Consider the following 22894-nt stretch of genomic DNA (forward strand, 5'->3'; position numbering starts at 1 on the left):
CTTAAATAACAGAGCTGATGTTATGGAGGACAGAATTAGCAATTTAGAGGACAGAAATATAGAACTGTTTCAGATGCAGGAGGAGAGAGAACTAAGACTAAAAAGAAATGATGAAATTCTCCGAGAAATATCTGACTCAATTAGGAGATGCAACATAAGGATTATAGGTATTCTAGAGGGGGAAAGGAGCAGAGAGCTTGTTCAACGAAATAATAGCTGAGAACTTCCTGAACTTGGGGAAAGAGCTGGGATTACAAGTAAATGAAGCTAATTGAACTCCTAATTACATCATTGTAAAAAGACCTTTTCCGAGGCATATATTAGTAAAGCTGGCAAAAGTCAATGACAAAAGATATTAAGGGCAGCAAGGCAGAAAAAAATAACCTACAGAGGAATCCCTATTCAGGCTTTCAGTGGATTTCTCAGCAGAAACTTTACATGCTAGGAGAGAGTGGAATGATATATTCAAAATTCTGAAAGACAAAAACTTTCAGCCAAGAATACTCTATCCAGCACAAATATCCTTCAAATATGATAGAGAAATAAAAACTTTCCCAGATAAACAAAAGCTGAGGGATTTCATTGCCACTAGACCTCCCCTATAAGAAATGATCAAGGGGGCCCTCAAACCTGAAAAAAAAAGTGAAAGGGGTTTACAAAGCCTTGAGCAAGGAGATAGAGAGGTGCAATTTTCTGATTTTTTCTATCTATCAGAACAGATTAGCAAACACTTACTTATAACATTAAAGATAAAGGGAAGGAAAACATCAAAAATAACTATAATCACTTCATTTTAACCACAGACTCACAACACGAAACAGAATAAGTTGTGACAAGAATAACTTAGACAGGGAAGAGGCAAAGGATGGAAGCTGCTTAGACTAAGGAAAGAAGAGGCTTTCAGAAAATGGACTGTCTCATCTATGAGATCTTTTGTACAAACCTCATGGTAGCCACTAAACAAAAAATCAGAACAGAGACACAAATGATGAATAAAGAGAAAACTGAGAAAACCATCATAGAGGACCACCAAACTGAATTTGCAGCTGGAAATACACAGGACAAGAAACAAGGGAAATACAGAACAAGTGGAAAACAAATGATAAAATGGCAATGTTAAGCTTTCGTATATCAACAATCACTCTAAATTTAAATAGATTGAATTCTCCAATCAAAATACACAGAGTGGCTGGCTGGATTAAAAAACAAGACCCAACAATATGCTGCCTCCAGGAAACACATCTCAGCTCTAAAGATAAACACAGGCTCAGAGTGAAGGGATGGAAGACGATACTGCAAGCTAATGGCAAACAAAAGAAAGCAGTTGTTGCCATACTCATATCAGATGAAGTAGACTTCAAGATAAAAAAGGCAATGAGAGACAAAGAGAGGTGGTATATAATAATAAAAGTCACACTCCATTGAGAGGACATAACACTTATATATGCACCTAACACAAATACAAAGGAGCACCAAAGTACATAAAGCAACTATTAACAGACCTAAAAGGAGACATTAACAGCAACACAATAATAGTAGGGGACTTCAACACCCCACTTACATCAAGCTAGATCATCCAGACAGAAAATCAGCAAGGAAATAGGGGAATTAAGTGAAAAACTAGACCAAATGGACTTAATAGATATATAACACTTCATCCAAAAACAGCAGAATACACATTCTTCTCAAGTGCACATGGAACATTCTTAAAGATAGACCATGTGTTTGGAAAGAAGGCAAGCCTAAATAAATTTAAGAAGATTAAAATCATGTCATATCTTTTCCTACCACAATGCCATGAAACTAAAAATCACCTACAAGAAAAAAGCTGGGAAAGTGACAAATATGTGGAGACTAAACAGCATGCTACTGAACAACCAATGGATCATTGAAAAAAAGGAGAAATCAAAAAACATCTGGAGACAAATGAAAATGAAAATACACCATACCAACTCATACAGGATGCAGCAAAAGCAGTCCTAAGTGGGAAATTCATAGCAATACAGGCCCACCTTAACAAACAAGAAAAGTCTCAAATAAGCAATCAGAACTAGAAAAAGAAGAACATAGCCCGAAGTCAGCAGAAGGAGGGAAATAATAGAGCAGAAATAAATGAAATTGAAAACAAAAAATCAGTAGAAAGGATCAGTGAAACTAAGAGCTGTTTGTGTGGGAAGAGAAAATTGACAAACCCTTAGTCAGACTCACTAAGAAAAAAAGAAGGCTCAAATAAAATTAGAAATTAAAGAGGAGAAATTACAACAGATACCACAGAAATACAAAAGATTATAAGGGAATACTATGAAAAACTATATGCCAACAAATTGGACAATCTAGAAGAAATGGATAAATTCTTAGACTCATACAACCTCCCCAAAGTGAATCAAAAAGAAATAGAGAATCTGGATAGACCAATCACAAGTAAAGAGATTAAAATAGTAATCAAAAACCTCCCCAAAAATAAAAGTCCAGGACCAGATGGCTTCTCTGGACAATTCTACCAAATATTCAAAGAAGATTTAATACCTGTCCTTCTCAAACTATTCCAAAAGATTGAAGAAGATAGAACACTTCCTAACACATTCTATGAGGCCAACATTGCCCTTATCCCAAAGCCAGGCAAGGACAACACAAAGAAGGAAAATTACAGGCCAGTATCACTGATGAACATAGATGCAAAAATCCTCCAACGAAATACTGGCAAACCAAATACAGCAATACATTGAAAGGATCATACACCAGGATCAAGTGGGATTTATACCAGGGATGCAGGGATGGTTCAACATCCACAAATCAATCAATGTGATATATCACATTAACAAAATAAGGAATAAAAACCATATGATCATCTCAATAGATGCAGAGAAAGCATTTGACAAGATCCAGCATCCATTTATGATAAAAAGTCAATAAAATGAGTATATGAGGAAAGTACCTCAATGTAATAAAGGCCATATATGACAAACCCACAGCCAACATCATATTCAACAGGGAAAAACTGAAAGCCATCCCTCTGAGAGCAGGAACAAGATAAGGGTACCCACTCTCACCACTCTCATTCAACATAGTACTGGAGGTTTTGGCCAGAGCAATTAGGCAAGAAAAAGAACTAATAGGTATCCAAATTGGCAAGGAAGAAGTGAAATTCTCGCTGTTTGCAGACAACATGATCTTACATATAGAAAACCCTAAAGAATTTGTCAGAAAACTATTAGAAATAATCAACAACTACAGCAAAGTTGCAGGGTACAAAATCAACTTACAAAAATCAGTTGCATTTCTGTACTCTAATAATGAACTAATGGAGAACTCAAGAATACAATCCCATTTACAATTGCAACAAAAAGAATAAAATATCTAGGAATAAATTTAACCAAAGAGGTGAAAGACCTATATAATGAAAACTGTAAGGCATTATTGAGAGAAATTGATGATGACATAAAGAAATGGAATGATATTCCATGCACGTGGAAGAATAAACATGGTTAAAATGTCGATACTACCTAAAGTAATCTACAGATGCAGCGCAATCCCAATCAGAATCCCAATGACATTCTTCATGGAAATAGAAGAAAAAAATCCTAAAATTCATATGGGGCAACCAAAGACCCTGCATAGCTGAAGCAACCCTGAGAAAAAAGAACAAAGCTGGAGACATCACAATCCCTGATTTCAAAATATACTGCAAAGCTATAGTAATCAAAACAGCATGGTACTGCTACAAAAACAGACACACAGATCAATGGAACAGAATTGAAAGCCCAGAAATAAAACCACACATCTACAGACAGTTAATCTTCAACACAGGAGCTAAGAACATGCAATGGAGAAAGGAAAATCTCTTCAATAAATGGTGTTGGGAAAACTGGACAGCCACATTCAAAAGAATGAAGGTAGATTATTATCTTTCACCATACACAAAAATTAACTCAAGGTGGATTAAAGACTTGAAGATAAGATGTGAAACCATAAAACTCCTAGAATAAAATATAGGCAGTACACTCTTTGGCATTGGTCGTAGATGCATCTTTTCCAATACCATGTCTACTCGTGCAAGGGAAACAAAAGAAAAAATAAACAAGTGGGACTTCATCAGACTAAAGAGCTTCTGCAAGGTAAAGGAAACCAGGAAGACAACAAAAAGATAACCCACCAACTGGGAGAAAATATTTGCAAATCATATATCTGACAAGGGGTTACTCTCCAAAATATATAAAGAACTCATACAACTCAACAATAAGAAACCAAACAAAAAAGCCAATCAAGAAATGGGCAGAGGCTATGAACAGATATTTTTCCAAAGTAGATATGCAGACGGCCAACAGGCACATGAAAAGAAGTTCAACATCACTAATCATTAGGGAAATGCAAATCAAAACTACAATGAGATATCACTTTACACCCATTAGAATGGCTATAATCACCAAGAAAAAAACAGCAAATGTTGGAGAGGATGTGGAGAAAAGCTAACCTTCCTACACTGCTGGTGGGAATGCAAACTGGTGCAGCCACCATGGAAAACAGTATGGGGAGTTCTCAAAAAATTAAAAATCAAAATACCATACAACCCAGCTATTCCACTACTGGGTATTTATCCAGAGAACTTGAAATCAAAAACAGACTTATGCACCCTATGTTCACTGCAACATTATTCACAGTAGCCAAGGCATGGAAGCAACCCAAGTGCCCAACCACTGATGAATGGATAAAGAAGATATATGATACGTGTACACACACACACACACCCACCCACCCACCCACCCTCCCACCCACACACACACACACCCGAAATACTACTCAGCCATAAAGAAAGACAAAATCATTCCATTTGCAACAACATGGATGCACCTTGAGGGTATTATGTTAAGCGAAATAAGCCAGACAGAGAAAGACAAACACTGTATGATTTCACTCGTGTGGAAGATAAAACATGGACAAAGAGAACAGATTAGTGGTTGCCAGAGAGAAGGGGTTTGGGGGATGGGCATAAAGGGTAAAGGGGCACATATATATGGTGACTGACAAGTAATAATGTACAACTGAAATTGCACAACGTTATAAACTTATGACCTCAATAAAGTAAAAATAAAAGAAAAAGCCTAACAAAGCAGGTTTTAAGACTATATTCTTAATTCCAGAACTATTGTGACATCGTTCCAAATGCCTTAAGTGCTGTTTTGAAGTAGGCTGGAGACTGTCTTTCAAACTTAAGTTTATGCACTCTATTGGGTGGTAGATCTTGATTCACACGCAGATAAGTAATTGCAAATGTTAACTATTTAATTTTTCACCAATTCTGGACCTAGTCCAAGAATTGAATTTGTTTCTTTAAACATTTTATTATGGAAAATAATACACACAAAAGTAAAAAAGAATGGTAAAACAAACTCCCATGTACTCATCACCCCCACTTGAACAACCAGAAGCTTTTGGCTGTTCTTGTTTCATCTAAACCCCTCCTTTTTTGGGGGAGGCTGGAACATTTTATAGCAAATACAAAATATCGTCGTGCTGGTAAATACTTTAGTGTTTATCTAATGGAAAGGACTACTATCACAACCAAAAAAGTAATCATAATTCCATAATTAACATCTGATATCCAGTTAGTTTTCAGTTTTCCTGATTGTCTCAAACATGTCCTTTTAAAAAATTAAACAGTTGGTCTTTGATTTGGGTTCCAAATAGGAATCACATGCGTATTTGATTGATGTCTATTTTAATCTGGAACATTCTGGATTTGATTGATTTCAGGGGAACCTAATAGCTGGTGGGGGAAAATTCTTGTTTATAGGACAATCACATCTTCAAAATGCAGGAGAAATAATGGAATTAAAAAGTTACCATGTTTAAAATCCCTAATGAAATAAAGGATGAAGGCAACTATCATCAATAGCTACTAAAACCGTTAGGTGAATGGTTGTTGGGGAAATTAATGATAGAGAGATCCAACTGACATCAAAGGAACCCAGATATCAACAGTAGCATTGCTAAAAGTGGGACAACCAGATTTTGTGTGCCTCCTGATATCATGCAGGGGGAAGCATACACCATCACCAGTGATGTCTTGCCAAAAGAAAAGAAAAGAAATGAAGTTGGATCTAATCAAGCCTCTAGTTTTTCTTTTTTTTGACTATTTTTTTTTTAGGAAGATGAGCCCTGAGCTAACTACTGCCAATCCTCATCTTTTTGCTGAGGAAGGCTGGCCCTGAGCTAACATCCATGCCCGTCTTCCTCTACTTTATATGTGGGACGCCTGCCACAGCATGGCTTTTGCTAAGCGGTGCCATGTTCGCACCCGGGATCCGACCTGGCGAACCCCTGGCTGCTGAGAAGTGGAACGTGCGAACTTAACCGCTGCACCACCAGGCTGGCCTCCTCTAGTATTTTTTTTTTTAATTTAATTTTTATTGAGTTAGTGATAGGCTACAATCTTGTGACATTTCAGTTGTACGTTATTGTTTGCCAGTCGTGTTGTAGGTGCACCCCTTCACCCTTTGTGTCTACCCCCCACCCCACCTTTCCTGTGGTAGCCACTAATCTGTTCTCTTTGTCTACATTTTTAAATTCCTCATATGAGTGGAGTCTTTCTCTATCTTGCTTATTTCACTTAACATAATTCCCTCAAGGTCCATCCATATTGTTGCAAATGGGACCATTTTGTTCTTTTTTACAAGCCTCTAGTTTTAATACCACCTTACAGGAAACATGAGGAAGAGGAACATGGTAAATATTTTTTAACAGCTTGCCTTGTACACTTAATTTTCGGTTAAACTGATTCTAGAAACACTGAACTATCAATAATAGAATACTCTTTAAATATAAGGAGGCACTCATGTACTTACTACTGCTCTCCTTTGCCAGGATGGCAGCTTGTTCCAAACTGATGTGTTTGAGCATGGCTTGGCATTTGAGTGCAGCACATGTTTGCTTTAGTTATGTCCCTGTTTGTACCATTTTATATGAGTGAATATTCACACACTTGAATTAACAAAATAGGGCTACAGTCTTTCTAATCATGACACAGTTACGAGAAGTTCAAGCGTGTGTCTAGATGTGGTAGGAGAAGCGTTCTTCTGAGATCTGCATAAAACCCAATGAACCTGACAACAAAAATTAATGTATTGGTGGCTGCCAATGTTGTAGGATTTGTGAGTGTTGTTTTTATTAAAAATAGTTAAAACTATAAAAAATCTAGTTGACTATTTGGAGCCCCTAAAGCACCTTTTAGGTTTCTGGAATGTAATTTGAAAACCAGCGGCAGAGTTGAAAGAAGAGTAGGCTTTAGTGTTAAAGAGATTGAGGTTCGTGGTTTGGCTTTGTGATTTACTCACTGAATATCTGTGTGCAAATTGCTTCACCTCTCTGAGTCTCCTTTTCCCCATGTGTAATGAAAGGTGAATTAGAATTTACTTTTCACTGTCGCTGTGAGGTTTAAATGAGATGAATTTGGTGATGGATTACAGGAAAGGTACTGGTACACAGTAGTGTATGACAAAAGGTGCCCTTCTTTTAAAGCATGGCCAGGCAACTGGTCAGAACCATTTGGAGACTGTTTCTCTTCAATTTTTGTACCCAACATACCTCTCAGATCTCAAATTCAGATGTGTGAGAAATAGGCATTTTCTTTAGTCAATCTCATCTCTGACTGAGCTCCTACCCCACCTTTTAGGGGGAAACTGAACCAGTCTAGGCACTTCCCCACCTCCTGGTTGCCCCATTCCTCAGCTTTCTCCTAGCATCTGGGAGACCCTCCGATCATCAGTTATCTGTTTCTGAAAAGAAACCCGCTATTCCAGTCCATGTGGCCCCTTCAAGTGTGCTTCTCTGGGCTCCCCACTCCTCAGATCTTGCCACTTTCTAGGGGCATTGACTGGTCCCTCTGCTCATCAGAAACTTTGACTTCTTTGGCTGCCTAGGAGATCCTCTTTTTTCTCTGGGAGAAGTCTCTCTTACCCTAAACTCTCTTTTCTCAGTGTACATAGACGTCCTTTTCCATCACATTCTGTTTTCCTCAATGTTTTTACCTTGTCTAGTCCCTAGGACTCTTTCTGGGAAGGCACAGCATGGTGGGCATACCCTTGAGTGAGCAGGTGGCGCCTCTGGGTAAAGAAAAAGGTGCCTTTCCAATGGACAGATGTATCCCCATGCCAAGAACATGCTGTTCAGCAAGCAGGGGTTGCTCAGACCCACACAATGGTCCTCTGTAAAGCTCCCCTGTGGGGAGATGGCACAAGATCTGCCATAGGCTTAAATGGGAGAAAGGAAATAAAAATAAAAGAAACCACAGAAGCTAATCCCCAAAAACGTTATCATGATATATGTGTTTGGGTTTATTTTATATAACAAGATAAGAATGAGGGTTTAAGAGGCAATAAAAGACTTGAATATATATGATCCTGAAAGAGTGTTTGGAAGGCTGGAGTTGTCTCAGTATGTATTACTGAAACTGACTTAAAGTCATCATCACTCAGTGACCTGCATTTGTCTGACTCTTAGCAAAATCCATAAGGATGACAAGGACAGACTCTCTTGGAAATGAAGTTTTTCTGATTTCTTTGTTTTTTACTTTTCCTACATCATAATGTGTCAGATGTTTTTTTTTTTGTATTACTGCTTTGTTTCCTAACCTGAGGTTTATTGCAGTTGGAGAAAAAAAATTCATATTTCAGTTCAGTGTATCGGATTTCCTAAACACATATTTTATTTTCTACTTGCAATATTCAGATCAGTTATAAATGCAAGGATTAAAAAACCTCAAATAACACAGTGTCCTGATGTTGGCCTCTTGAGAAATTCTTTTGCCTCAAGAGTTTGTATGTTTCTAATGAGATTTAATTGACTGACCTTATTCCATCTGTTTGGTGTATTTAAAATGTTCCCTAGAAACCATAACAATCTGAAGGTTTAAAAAAGGTCTGGTAACTTCACTGGAATCATCTAAACTTTTACAATAAGTGGATTTAACTTCATTTCATCAGAGAGAAGCTTTGGCTTTCTTGATATTGTCTACACAGTTTCCTTTCCTATGAGACTGAAGCTCAAAAGATGCTCCAAGTGGTCCAAATCTAATTGAAAGCCAAAGCATCTTAATCATAATATTGTGTTTCATGATCCAGGCTTACTTAATTTTTGGAAGGAACGGTGGTAGATTGGGAATTGCAGTACGATGAAGCCAGGCTGCTTGTGACTTAGTTGTTTTGGGCTGATTAGAGAAGATGATTGAACATAGTAATTTGAGGATTTTAGCAATACACATAGACAGGATGGATGTTATGAAAACATCTTTTTCCCCTTTGAAACAAGAGCCATATTTTTCCTTAAATTTTTCATAACATCACTAACTCTTAACTTGGCCTTTGTAGAATTTGTTCTGTATGAAGGGGATTTTCATGGAAAACTATGATCCTATACAGTTTTTATGTATTAAAAAAATAAAATATTTGGCATTATAGTAATGAAGAAGAAACTAGAGGAGATAGATTAAAACAATCTAAAGTCATATAGACTAATGATATGGGCACGTAGGATCCAGTTTTTATTCAGTTGCTACTAATTTTTGATTTATTTAGATCTTGTATCTTGTTAATTTGACTTAACATTTTTATGTGTGAATCAGATTTAAATGAGAAAATCTGTTGGGATTAGTTTTATTCAGTCTCTAGGAAGTTGCTGATATTCAAGAAAGAACAGCTATAGATTTAGAGAAGGTTCTGGAACTTTAAAAAAATTCATTTATTTTAAATTTATATACAGTTTGCTTTTTGTGATGCATGTGTCTAGAAGTTTTGAAAAATGCATGGAGTCATTTAATCACCACCATAATCAAGAAACAGAATAGTTCCATCGCCCCCCAAAAATTACCTCGTGTTGCCCCTTCGTAGTCAACCACTTTCTCCATCCCCAAACCGTGTTCTCTTTTTGTTTTGCCCTTTTTGAAATGGGATTAAAATTTTCCTGTGTTGTTGCATGTATCAGTAGTTCATTCCTTTTTATGGCTGAGTAGTATTCCATTGTGTATCACAGTTTGTTTATCCATTTACCAGTGGAAGAACATTTGGATTGTTTCTAGTTTTGGGCAAATATGAATAAAAGTTGCATGCAGGTTTTTGTGTGAGCAGAAGTCTTCATTTCTCTTGGGTAAATAGCTAGGAGCAGGATTGCTGGGTCATATGTAAGTGGGTAAGAAACTGTCAGACTCGTTTCCAGAGTGGTTCTGCTGTTTTTCATTCCCATCAGCAATGTATGAGTGATCTAGCTTTTCCACATTCTTGTCAGCACTTGGTGTTATCAGGGTTTTTTTTTTGCCACTCTAGTAGATGTGTAGTGGTGTTTTATTGTGGGTTTAATTTACATTTTCCTAATGGCTAGTGATGTTGAGCATCTTTTCATGCACTTATTTTCCATCTTCAGATCTTCTCCGGTGAAGTGTCTGTTCAGATTTTTTGTCCACTTTTAAATTGGGTTGTTTTCTTATTGAATTTTGAGGGCTCTTTATATGTTCTGCATACAAGTCCTTTGTCATATATGAGATTTTCAAATATTTTCTTGCTCTCTGTAGTTTGTTTTTTCATTCTTCTAACAGTTTCTTTCAGAGAGCAAAAGTTTTATTGATGGAATCCAATTTATTTTTTCTTTTATGAATTGTGATTTTGGTGTTATGTCTAAGAACCAAACTTTCGTCTAGCCCCAAGTCACAAAGATTTTCCTCTATGTTTTCTTCTAGAAGTTTTATAATTTTAGGTTTATGATCCATTTTGAATTAATTTTTACATAAGGTGTGAGGTATGGGTGGAGGTTAATTTTTTTGTATATGGGTGTCCAGTTGTTCTAGCATGTTCTTTGAAAAGACTGTTTTCTTCCCTTTGATTGCCTTTAAGGTGTTGAAAGTTTTAATTCAAGAAATTATGCTATACTTTTCCATAATAATAATTCTAGTTATTTAGTTGTCTGATTATTATTTGTATTTTTATCACCTATCCTAAACTTTCCAGAGTTCTAAAATTTTCAAAGATTTCTCAAAACAAAATTATCATTTAATTCCTTTCAAATAAAAAAATCAGTGCAACACAGTATTTTAGGGGTAGGGAGGTGGAAAACCTGATTTATCAACTCCATCCAGATTGGCATTTTGCACAATACTGCAATGAGAAGAATACTGGATCTGGTGACAGGAGACAATGATTCTCCTCGGAGCTCTGCCCAACCGTGTTACCTTGCGAAAGTCACAACCCTTCTCTGGCTTTTGTTTCTCCACCCATCAAATAAAGGGGAAAACCAGATCTTCTCTAAGACCTTTTCCAACTCACATAGCTTTGACGCTATTCAGTATTGATAGAACTTCAAAAGGGTTAGAAACCATAAATCAGGGAAGCAGTTGAGGGTCTGATACTTTATAATATCTATCATTGCTGAAGGGCCTATTTACATGTATCTCTGAATGCACTGAATTGTTTTTGTAATGGTGACACAAGCTCAAAATATGGCTGGGATGCAGATCTCATGACTCTTGTTAATATGGTACATAAGAATTTGCAGTGCAAGCAGAATGCTTTCTGTTTTTGTTTCAACAGCTGGACCAAGCAACGCTCTCCTTAGCCGTGAGGGAAGACTACCTTGATAATAGCACAGAAGCCAAATCAGTAAGTTTTACTCATATTCAAGTCTGTGCCTTGCTGGGCTGTTGTTGGGTTCATAAGTTGTTCTAAAATCCCGACTCTTTACTGGAAATGAGCAGTGTGGCTATTTGATGATCATATTCCCAATGCAGGAAGCAAAGGCCTTTTATTCAGGCAGCTAGATGGCACTCCCTCTCTTCTGGAAGTCTGGGCATCAAGGCTGTATAAGTCCTTGTGCTCAGTGCCCTCATGATTGAGCTGGGGAGACAGCACACCCAAATGAGGTAACTGAGAAATGAGCTTGCAGCCATTCCTCAAAAGTGCAGAGAGCTGACTACGCATTGTGGAAGTAAAGTTTGGGGAGGAATACCCAGTCCACCAATGGTTCTCAAATCGTACTGCTTAAGAATTACCTGGGACGCTTCTATTAAATGTTGATTCTGGGGTAGCAGCCCTGGAGAGTCTGATTTGGTAGACTTGAAGTGGGGCCCAGGAATTTGATTTCTTAAACAGGTGTCCCAAGTTAATGTAAGGTTAAAGAGAACCAGAGGGGATCAATCAGGTTAGATTTCTTGGGTTGGCTTGGAAACCTAGTAGGTTCCTGGAGATTGGATTAGAGCTGGTTCATTTTTGACACTTTCAATTCATTTTGGAAACTTTATTGAACTTCCAAAGGAGTCTCAGACCCAGGGGACCCTCGACCAGGGAGCTCTCTGGTTCCTAGCCCAGCCTGAGAACGCAGGAACTTAGACTAGGAGGTGCTGGCTCACAATGGAAGCCCTTGTTCCTTTGCTGATACTAAACCCTGTATTTAGAAGGCTCTGGAGGGCAGGACGCTAGCCAAGGTCCGAGGCAACTTTCTGGCTCAGGACTCTCATCAAAGAAGCTTGGCAAGTTTTCCTTTTTGAAGGTAGACAGAATGAACTTTGGCCAATCTGGGAGGACCTCTGTTTCTGCTGGGGTCACTACCCTATTAGCAGTCAGGCTTGAAATCTCCTCCCTATAACCAATCAGTCAAATCCTGTGGAGTCTGCCTTCAGAATATCTTTCACCTGGTCCTTCCTTTCTATCCTTATTGCCCTAGGTCAGATCCTTGTTAACTCTCAACTTGACTACAGCAAGCAGCCTTTTAACTGTTACCTCTCCTCTTCATTCCGTTACCTCCTTAGCACCTTTTGACAAGTTCTCTTCTCAAAGCACAGCTCCCAGCATGCTTTTGCTTACAAGTTAGGGTCTAAATTCCTTAGAGGGAGTTCAAGGCCTCTTCATGACCTGATCCCAAACCACCTTTGCTGTCTCATCTACTTTTATTCTACCTCCCAACAAAGGCAGCTTGTGCACCTCCCAGAAGGACTCCTCACTGCTCTTGAACGTATCTCCTTCAAATGTAATGTCCCCAATTTCTCCAGGCTGGAATTCTTCTCCAGCTCTTGAGTTTCCAAGCACTTAGCAGTTTTATTAAGGAACTTATTTTGGTCTTTCTAATGTTACAGTTAGTAATTACATGTTTATCTCCCTTACTGGATCACACACTGAGAACCAGACTCAAGCATTATTTTAATTTTTCATCTGTACCCCTCCATATGCACAGAATGCCTAGCAAGACATCTTGCATATGTATTGGTAGAATAAATATTTTTAAAATTGAACTTGGAATTGCAAAGCATTATTTCTAATTAAGACTATTTACAAACCTTGCTTACTGATTCAACAGATATTTATTTAAGGGCCCACTATATGCCAAGCATTGTATAGGTCTTGAGGTCATAATCATAGTAAGAACAGCTTACAGAACCAAGGTGTACATTAGGAGATCTTATTCCCATAGCATAACTATGAGATAATTTAATACCTGGTGTAGTGAGTTCTCACAAATGTATCTGAAAGGAGAGGTGACCCCCAATGAGATTCCTCAATTCAAACAAAGTAAGGTCCCCCCTCTAGTGACATATGAATGGCCTGAAAATATGTTTATGAACATGCAAGGAGGAAATTTTATATTTACTGTTTGCTCGGTGTCTCTTCATCATTCCTCTCTTCTCTCCCTTCTTTTTTTTCCTGAGCCTAGTGAGGAGAACTTTGTAAAAACCATACAACACTGAAAAGACATAGGGCTGCAATTGCTGATCTTTTATTTCTTAGTGTGAAAGTGGGTAAATTGAGCTGGAAGAGAGTAAATCACGGTTCCCAGCAGTCTTCATGGATCATAGTTCCTGATTTTAGCAACAGTTCTTTCCTGTTATTTTATTAAAGTCTCACTTGCCTGGAAAGAGGAGTCTGACCTTTAACTTTCTATCCTGAACTTATTTGGAGACGTTTCCTGTATCCATAATGTCCAGAAAACAACTTCTCTTGATCCTTGGTGGCTAGACATCTCTGTCTCTCATGGGAGAACAGTACTCAAGTAGCCATCACTCTTCTTTCTCCCAAAGTAGTTGATGGGAGGTTGGTATTGCATAATGCCTGTATCATACTTTGAGTACAGAGTGGAAATTAAGGGCATTTATTTCTACCTGCTGTTTCTGCTCTTCCATGTTACTGAAACATACTTCCTTATAGCTGTTGTCATGGTCACTTGCTTCTTTATCTCTTACAGTATCGAGATGCCCTTTACAAGTTCATGGTGGATACTGCTGTGCTTTTGGGAGCTAATAGCTCCCGAGCAGAGCATGACATGAAGTCAGTGCTTAGATTGGAAATTAAGATAGCTGAGGTAAGTCTTAATCTAAAATCTCTTTCTTTTCTTTTCCTTATTTTAAAGGCAGTATATGCTGAATGAAAATATATATAAAAATAGCATTCTGTGGGACTGTCCTTTTGTCCAGGTAGAACTAATAGCATCCCCTCTGAGCAGTAACAGGAAGAAGAACCATGACAGAAAGAAGAGCTCTTCACTCCTTCTACTTCCCTAGTTGGAGCCCATTCAGCGTTCATATGCTGCTCAGCTGTGGCCAAAGAACAGTGGCAGAGAGACTTTCTGATTATGTTTTCCTGGAGAAACTTCTGTGTGACTCTAATAGAAGAGTAGATATTTAATAAATCCTTATCAATTTGGCTTGAATGGAGGGTTTTTAAAAATTTTTTTATTGAGTTCATAATAGTTTACATAATTGTGAAATTTCAGTTGTACGTTATTTCTTGACTGTCACCACATAAGTGCTCCCCTTCACCCCTTGTGCCCCAGCCCAACCCCTCTTCCACTGGTAACCACTGAACTGTTTTCTTTGTCCTAGTACTTGGTTATATTCCACATATGAGTGAAATCATCTGGTGTTTGTCTTTCTCAGTCTGGCTTATTTTGTTTAGCATAATTCCCTCCAGGCTCTTCCATGTTACTGCAAATGAGATGAATTTGTCTTTTTTTCTGGCTGAGTAGTATTCCATTGTATATATAGATAGCACATCTTCTTTATCCAATCATCGGTCGATGGGCACTTGGATTGTTTCCATGTCTTGGCTATTGTGAATGATGCTGCAATGAACATAGGGGAGCATATGTTACTTTGGATTGTTGATTTCAAATTGTTTGGGTAGATACCCAGTAGTGGGATAGCTGGGTCATATGGTGGTTCTATTTTTATTTTTTTGAGGAATCTCCATACTGTTTTCCATAGTGGTTGCACCAGTTTGCATTCCCACCAGCAGTGTGTGAGGGTTCCCTTCTCTCCACACCCTCTCCAACATTTGTTATTTTTAGTCTTAGTGATTATAGCTATTTTAACAGGCATAAGGTGCTATCTTAGTGTAGTTTTGATTTGCATTTCCCTGATGATGAGTGATACTGAACATCTTTTCATGTGTTTATTGGCCGTTGGTACATCTTCTCTGGAAAAATGTCTGTTCATCTCCTCTGCCCACTTTTTGTTCTGGTTGTTTGCTTTCTTATTGTTCAGTTTTGTGAATTCCTTATATATTATGGAGATTAAGCCCTTGTCAGATACATGACTTACAAATATTTTCTCCCAGTTGGTGGGTTGTCTCTTTGTTTTGATCCTAGTTTCTTTTGCATTGCAGAAGCTCTTTAGTCTGATGAATTCCCACTCATATTTTTTGTTTCCCTTGTCTGAGAGGACATGGTATTTGAAAAGATCCTTTTTAGTTCGATGTCAAAGAGTGTACTACCAATACTATCTTCCAGGAGTTTTATAGTTTCAGGACGTATCTTCAAGTCTTTGATCCATTTTGAGTTTATTTTTGTGTATGGTGTGAGATAGTGGTCTACCTTCATTCTTTTGAATGTGGCTGTCCAGTTTTCCCAAAACCATTTATTGAAGAGACTATCTTTTCTCCATTGTATGTTCTTAGCTCCTTTGTCGAAGATTAGCTGTCCGTAGATGTGTGGTTTTATTTCTTGGCTTTCAGTTCTGTTCCATTGATCTGTGTGTCTGTTTTTGTACCAGTACCACGCTGTTTTGGTCACTATGGCTTTGTAGTACATTTTGAAGTCAGGGATTGTGATGCCTCCAGCTTTGTTCTTCTCAGGATTGCCTTAGCAATTCAGGTCTTTGATTGCCCCATATGAATTTTAGTTTTCTTTGCTCTATTTCCGTGAAGAATGTCATTGGGATTCTGATTGTGATTGTGTTGAATCTGTAGATTGCTTTGGGTAGTATGGACATTTTAACTGTGTTTATTCTTCCAATCCATGAGCAAGGAATCTCTTTCCATCTCTTTAAGTCATTATCAATTTCTCTCAGTAATGTCTTATAGTTTTCATTGTATAAGTCCTTCACCTCCTTGGTTAAATTTATTCCTAGGTACTTTATTCTTTTTTTTTATTGAGTTAATGATAGGTTACAATCTTGTGAAATTTCAGTTGTACATTAATGTTTGTCCCTCGTGTTGTAGGTGCACCACTTCACCCTTTGTGCCCACCCCCCACCCCACCTTCCCCCTGGTATCCACTAAACTGTTCTTAGTCCATAATTTTAAATTCCTCATATGAGTGGAGTCATACACAGATTATCCTTCTCTCGCTGGCTTATTTCACTGAACATAATTCCCTCAAGGTCCATTCATGTTATTGCAAATGGAATGATTTTGTTCTGTTTTACAGCTGAGTAGTATTCCATTGTATATATGTACCACATCTTCTTTATCCATTCGTCTGTTGATGGGCACTTAGGTTGCTTCCATGTCTTGGCTATTGTAAATAATGCTACAATGAACATTGGGGTGCATAGGACTTTTGGGATTGCTGACTTCAAGCTCTTTGGATAAATACCCAGTAGTGGGATGGCTGGATCGTATGGTAGTTCTATTTTTAGTTTTTTGAGGAATCTCCATACTGTTTTCCATAGTGGCTGCACCAGTTTGCATTCCCACCAGCAGTGTATGAGGGTTCCTTTTTCTCCACAACCTCTCCAACATTTGTTACTATTAGTTTTAGATATTTTTATCATTCTAATGGGTGTAAGGTGGTATCTTAGTGTAGTTTTGATTTGCATTTCCCTGATGATCAGCGATGATGAGCATCTTTTCATGTGCCTATTGGCCATCCGTATATCTTCTTTGGAGAAATGTCTGTTCATGTCTCCAGCCCATTTTTTGATTGGGTTGTTTGATGTTTTGTTGTTGAGTTGTGAGAGTTCTTTATATATTATGGATATTAAGCCTTTGTCAGATATATGACTCGCAAATATTTTTTCCCAGTTAGTGGGTTGTTTTTTTTGTTTCAGTCCTGTTTTCATTTGCCTTAAAGAAGCTCTTTAGTCTGATGAAGTCCCATTTGTTTATTCTTTCTATTGTTTCCCTTCTCTGAGAAGGCATGGTGTCCGAAAAGATCCTTTTAATACTGATGTCAAAGAGTGTACTGCCTACGTTTTCTTCCAGAAGCCTTATGGTTTCAGGTCTCACCTTTAGGTCTTTAATCCAATTTGAGTTTATTTTGGTGAATGGTGAAAAAGAATGGTCAATTTTCATTCTTCTGCGTGTGGCTTTCCAGTTTTCCCAGCACCATTTGTTGAAAAGACTTTCTTTTCTCCATTGTATGCCCTCAGCTCCTTTGTCAAAGATAAGCTGTCCATAGATGTGTGGTTTTATTTCTGGGCTTTCAATTCTGTTCCATTGATCTGTGCACCTGTTTTTGTACCAGGGTACTTTATTCTTTTAGTTGCGATTGCAAATGGAATTATATTTTTGAGTTCTCTTTTTGTAAGTTCGTTGTTGGAGTATAGAAAAGCAATTGATTTTTGTAAATTGACTCTGTACCCTGAAATTTTACTGTAGTTGTTAATTATTTCTATTAGTTTTCCAATGGATTCTTTGGGCTTTTCTATATATAAGATCATGTCGTCTGCAAACAGTGAGAGTTTCACTTCTTCACTCCCTGTTTGGATTCCTTTTATTCCTTTCTCTTGCCTAATTGCTCTGGCCAAAACCTCCAGTACTATGTTGAATAAGAGTGGTGATAGTGGGCATCCTTGTCTTGTTTCTGTTCTCAGGGCGGTGGCATTCAGTTTTTGCCCATTGAGTATGATGTTAGCCGTGGGTTTGTCATATAAGGCCTTTATTATGTTGAGGTAATTTGCTTCTATCCCCATTTTGTTAAGAGTTTTTGTCATAAATGGCTGTTGGATCTTGTCAAATGCTTTCTTTGCATCTATTGAGATGATCATGTGGTTTTTATTCCTCAGTTTGTTGATGTGGTGTATCACGTTGATTGATTTGCAGATGTTGAACCATCCCTGTGTCCCTGGTATGAATCCCACTTGATCGTGATGTATAATCCTTTTGATTTATTGCTGAATTTGAGTTGCCAAAATTTTGTTGAGGATTTTTGCATCTGTGTTCATCAGTGATATTGGCCTGTAGTTCCCCTTTTTTGTGCTGTCCTTGTCAGGCTTTGGTATCAGAGTGATGTTGGCTTCGGAGAATGGGTTAGGAAGTGTTCCATCCTCCCTAATTTTTTGGAATAGCTTGAAAAGGATAGGTATTAAATTCTCCCTGAAAGTTTGGTAGAATTCCCCAGGGAAGCCATCTGGTCCTGGGGTTTTATTCTTTGGGAGACTTTTGATTGCTGTTTCAATCTCTTTCCTTGTGATTGGTCTATTCAGATTGTTTCTTCTTGACTCAGCTTTGGGAATATGTAAGAGTCTAAGAATTTATCCATTTCCTCTAGGTTATCCATCTTGTTGGCATATAGTTTTTCATAGTATTCTCTTATAATCCATTGTATTCCTGCGGAGTCTGTTGTTATTTCTCCTCTTTCATTTCTGATTTTGTTTGTTTGAGCTTTTTCTCTTCTTTTCTTTGTAGGTCTGGCTAGGGGTTTGTCAATTTTATTTATCTTCTCAAAGAACCAGCTCTTTGTTTCATTGATCCTTTCTACTGCCTTTTTTGTTGCAATAGCATTTATTTCTCTGATTTTTATTATATCTCTCCTTCTGCTGACTTTGGGCTTTGTTCTTCTTTTTCTAATTCAGTTAGGTGTAATTTGGGATTTTTTGTTTATTTGGGATTTTTCTTGTTTGTTAAGGTGTGCCTGTATTGCAATGAGTTTCCCTCTTAATACAGCTTTTGCTGCATCCCATATGAGTTGGTATGGCATGTTATCACTTTCATTTGTCTTCAGATTTTTTTTTATTTCAAGTGGAAGGTTATTTTTAATCTAGTCTGCTCTTTACACCATTCCCACTCAGGGTCACCCTGACCTAAGATTGGGGCTTAGAGAAGTCTGGCCAGCCATACTGGATATACAGTTTGATGTAGAAAGTGTATAGGGCATGCTGCTAAGCATTTTTAGCTGCCTTTTTGGTGCTGCTTTGTATCTAACCCTGTTTTTCATTATTTTCTTGCCCCACTTTAACAAATGTCGTTGTGTCATATACTATCTTCTATGTAAGCCACCTTAAATTCTTTCAGGTTCATGGTGGAGACAAAAAGATATAAGAACAAACTTGAAGGAGAATAATGAGAAATCCTAAATGGTTAGCTTTGTCCATAGAATAACTTTTTTCCCAGAAGAACCAAAGTGTAAAATCCCTACACATTCCCAGGGCCAGAGGGTACAAATGTAGTGAGATCTGCTTGTTGGGGATACCTTGTGGTGAAAAAAAAGATACTTTTGTCAAGAAATTCTTGCATATGGGTTGGTAGTCTTTTGTAACATGTTGGTAAAAATCCTGGACTGCTTGCAAATCCAAGTGTTGTTTGGTTTGTGTTTGGTAAGGTTGTGGTGGAGTGTTGAGGTATGGAGTTGGGGCAGTGGCTAAGTGTCAGGAGGAATTAGTCTCTCTCAGCTGCAGTGATATACATGTGTACCTCTCTCCAAACTCCTTCTTGCGGCATGGAAAGGTCATTCCTGTCTGTGACCTTTGAAGACTGATTGAAGACTGCCGTAGATGTTCTGGAGTCAAAGACTGTGGCTCTCAGTCATGTCTAGAGGCCATCTTGATTCCCTTCCCAGGCAAATAGGAGACCCAGAGCTCTAATTTGGACTGAAGCTCTGATACTCTGGGGAAGGTCTTGCCCTGAGCCAGGGATTTGGACCAAAAAGGGAACTAAAAACAGCTGGGCTGAGGCAAGACTGGGAATTGTCAAGAGGCTAAATGAAATGACAAATACATGGAACAGAGGGGAGTAGCTGGCAGAGTGCTGAAAACAGCTCAGAAGCCAAAGGGCTCCAACTTGGGGCTGTGAGCCTGAGTAGAGGGAGGAGGAGTGTGGACATTCTCTGAGGCAAGGATTCAAATAGAGCCAGGAAGCTGTTGGTAAGATACGTGAAGTCTCTCCTGTGGCAGGTGCGGAGGGAGAAGCTAAGGACACCAGAGCATTTAGAAAAGAAGGCGCAGATGTCTGCCACTCAGCCCTCTGTGACTTTGCCTTGAAAAATTCATAGTGCGTGGATTTTTGGCCAGCTGGTGATGCTCATCTCCATCTCTTACACCCCAGGTCACTGGGGACATTCAAAATTAGCAGGACATATAGTCCTAGGGAAACTTCTAAAGCTTCCCTGGGGAGGCAGGATAGCCTAGTTGAACACAAATAAGTTGTAAATACAGCCATGCAAGTTGCATTTAACTGATCCCAGCTGGAGAGATTTGTACACAAGGGGAGGTCTTGCTGATGGAGTGGCCCTTGTGATTGGAGCCAAGTGGAGTTTAATTGGAAAGGCTTGACAGAGAAAATGAATCTAAGCAAAGTCTTGAATCATAGTTTGAACCATGGGAGTGATGGTGGATGGGGGTGCAAGGGTAGGAGAGTCCTGTGGGAGGTGGAAGGTGACAAGTTTAATGCGAGGGAATCAGATGATGGAGGGTCTTAAGGCAAAATCATGGTGAGGTTCAGGGGTGGGTATGGGGAGCTACTGCTTGTCCATGGAAGTGATTAAGATAGTCCGTTAGGAAGATGATCATTGCTGCTCTTCTTAGATTAGATTAAACATGGCAGATGCTAGAAGCTTCGATTTGGTGTTGGAAAAATGGCCAAGAGCATGTGTGTTGGTAATAGAAAGAGTGTGAATAGTCAGGGCTGGAGATGCAGGCTTGGAAATGTGTGTCTAGGTGCTAACTGAACCCACACTCCCCAGCAGTGGGGCCAGAGAGAATCTCAAGGCCAGAGAAACCAGAGGGAAGAGGGGAAGTAAGGGAATAAGCTGTTGACAGAATGATCATGGGTGGTAGTGCTTTCCAGATAGTTTAGTGCTTTTCACTGAAAATGTGCTCATGGGGATGAAGGAGTGGTTTGTGGTTCATGAAACACTGAGGTCATGATCTGGACACCACAGGTAAGGTGGGATGTTTGTCTCAATTGTTCAGCCTCAATTTGGCTGTCAAAACTGGGTCTGTAATAGATTTTGTCCATCCACATCATAGGTGAGGAAGGGACTCTGGGTAATTATTTTTGTGCTGAGGACAATGTTTCATACTGAACAAGATAGAAAAGTTTCTTTTTATTTTCTTAATGTTAATCTTGCCTAAAGTGATGTCTTTTTTTCTCTCTCCTGAGTTTGGCACCACACCAAAATCTTGAAAAACTGATACAATGCAGATGTTTTGGCATAATTAGAAAGTCGTTATGCAGTAAGAAATGGTTCATTTGAAAAAATAACCAAGATATCTTTCCAACAGATAATGATTCCACATGAAAACCGAACCAGTGAGGCCATGTACAACAAAATGAACATTTCCCAACTGAGTGCTATGATTCCCCAGGTCAGTGAAAACAATCCAGGAAATTTTATTTGAGCTGGTTATTTTACAAACAATCGCATTTCATCTGTGTGTAAATTTTTGCCTTCTAAAACCTACTATCAATCTTTTTGGTTATCATAATCTTTGTCAGTCATCACATAGCACATCTCTTGTCTGTGCACCAGGTGCTTTTTGTTATATGGAACAAAAAAACCTTTCTAAGAGTGGCTTAAAAACTTGAAGCCCATCTCCTTACGCAGCAAAAGTCTAGACATAGGTGGCTGTTAGCTGTTGGCTTAGTTGTTTAACAATGTTGTCAAAGACTCAAGTTCTTTTTTTTCTACTCCATTCTCTTTAGTGTGTTGGCTTTTTGACCTCATGTTTGATAACTCAGGGTTGCAGGGTGGCTACCACAGCTCCACGTATCACATTTGTCATCAGGGCAGGAAGAAGGGGGAAAAGTCAGTGATGGCCATGTCTAACTCTTTTACTGGGAAAACCCAAAGCCTTTCCAGAATATCCCTAGATGTCTTCCCTTTATTTCTTATTGACTAGATTAGGGCATGTGTCCATGCCTACCTACAGGGGAGGCTGGGCAAGTGAGTAACTGGTTTTCCATAGTGGAGGCAGGCAAGGGAGGAAAGAAAAGAAAAATATTAGAAATGACTTTTGTGATAGCCAATTAAAAATGCCAAGATAGTGATGTCCTGAAGAGGAGACACATGTTACTTTTTGTTGCTTCTTGTTTCCCTCTGAGTAAGAAAGCCTGTGCCAGAAGGAAGACCAATAATGCACTGGGGCATCTGTGTCTGTGTGGACATGAGAGTGAATGAGTATGGGAGTGAGGGAGAGTCCAGGGAGGAAAGGGGGAGGTGAGAGGAGTGTAGGAGGGAGGGAGAGTGCTGGAGGGGCCAGGGGAGCGAGTGGGCATGTTACCGTGTGAGTGTATATGTTGTCCATATGCAGACAGTACGGAACACCTGTTCCATTTATGATTCAGGCAGTAAGTCTGGGTAGCAGGAATCAGCTGTTTATTTTCTAGATTTGAACAGTTGTATCTTTACTTATTTTGTCTCAAATCCTAGGCAATGGATTATGTTGAACAAACTCTATTTGCCTTTCTCCTTGCTTGCTGCCTAACAGAGG

At 38.6% G+C, this 22894-nt stretch overlaps 1 protein-coding gene across 3 annotated transcripts in view; it reads left to right on the forward strand.

Moving 5' to 3' along the window:
• Positions 1 to 22894, forward strand: part of PHEX (phosphate regulating endopeptidase X-linked) — a 195154-nt gene that overhangs the window by 40394 nt on the left and 131866 nt on the right. For 2 of the 3 annotated variants that reach the window (XM_070603463.1, XM_070603464.1), the window contains exons 6-8: positions 11571 to 11639; positions 14212 to 14328; positions 21686 to 21769. In XM_070603463.1, the coding sequence (XP_070459564.1) occupies positions 11571 to 11639; positions 14212 to 14328; positions 21686 to 21769 (270 nt within the window). The remainder of the gene's footprint in view (positions 1 to 11570; positions 11640 to 14211; positions 14329 to 21685; positions 21770 to 22894) is intronic. The other variant, XM_070603465.1, reaches the window with a different exon arrangement.

The sequence above is a fragment of the Equus przewalskii genome, chromosome X (genome assembly GCF_037783145.1).
Source record: "Equus przewalskii isolate Varuska chromosome X, EquPr2, whole genome shotgun sequence".
Taxonomy (NCBI): domain Eukaryota; kingdom Metazoa; phylum Chordata; class Mammalia; order Perissodactyla; family Equidae; genus Equus; species Equus przewalskii.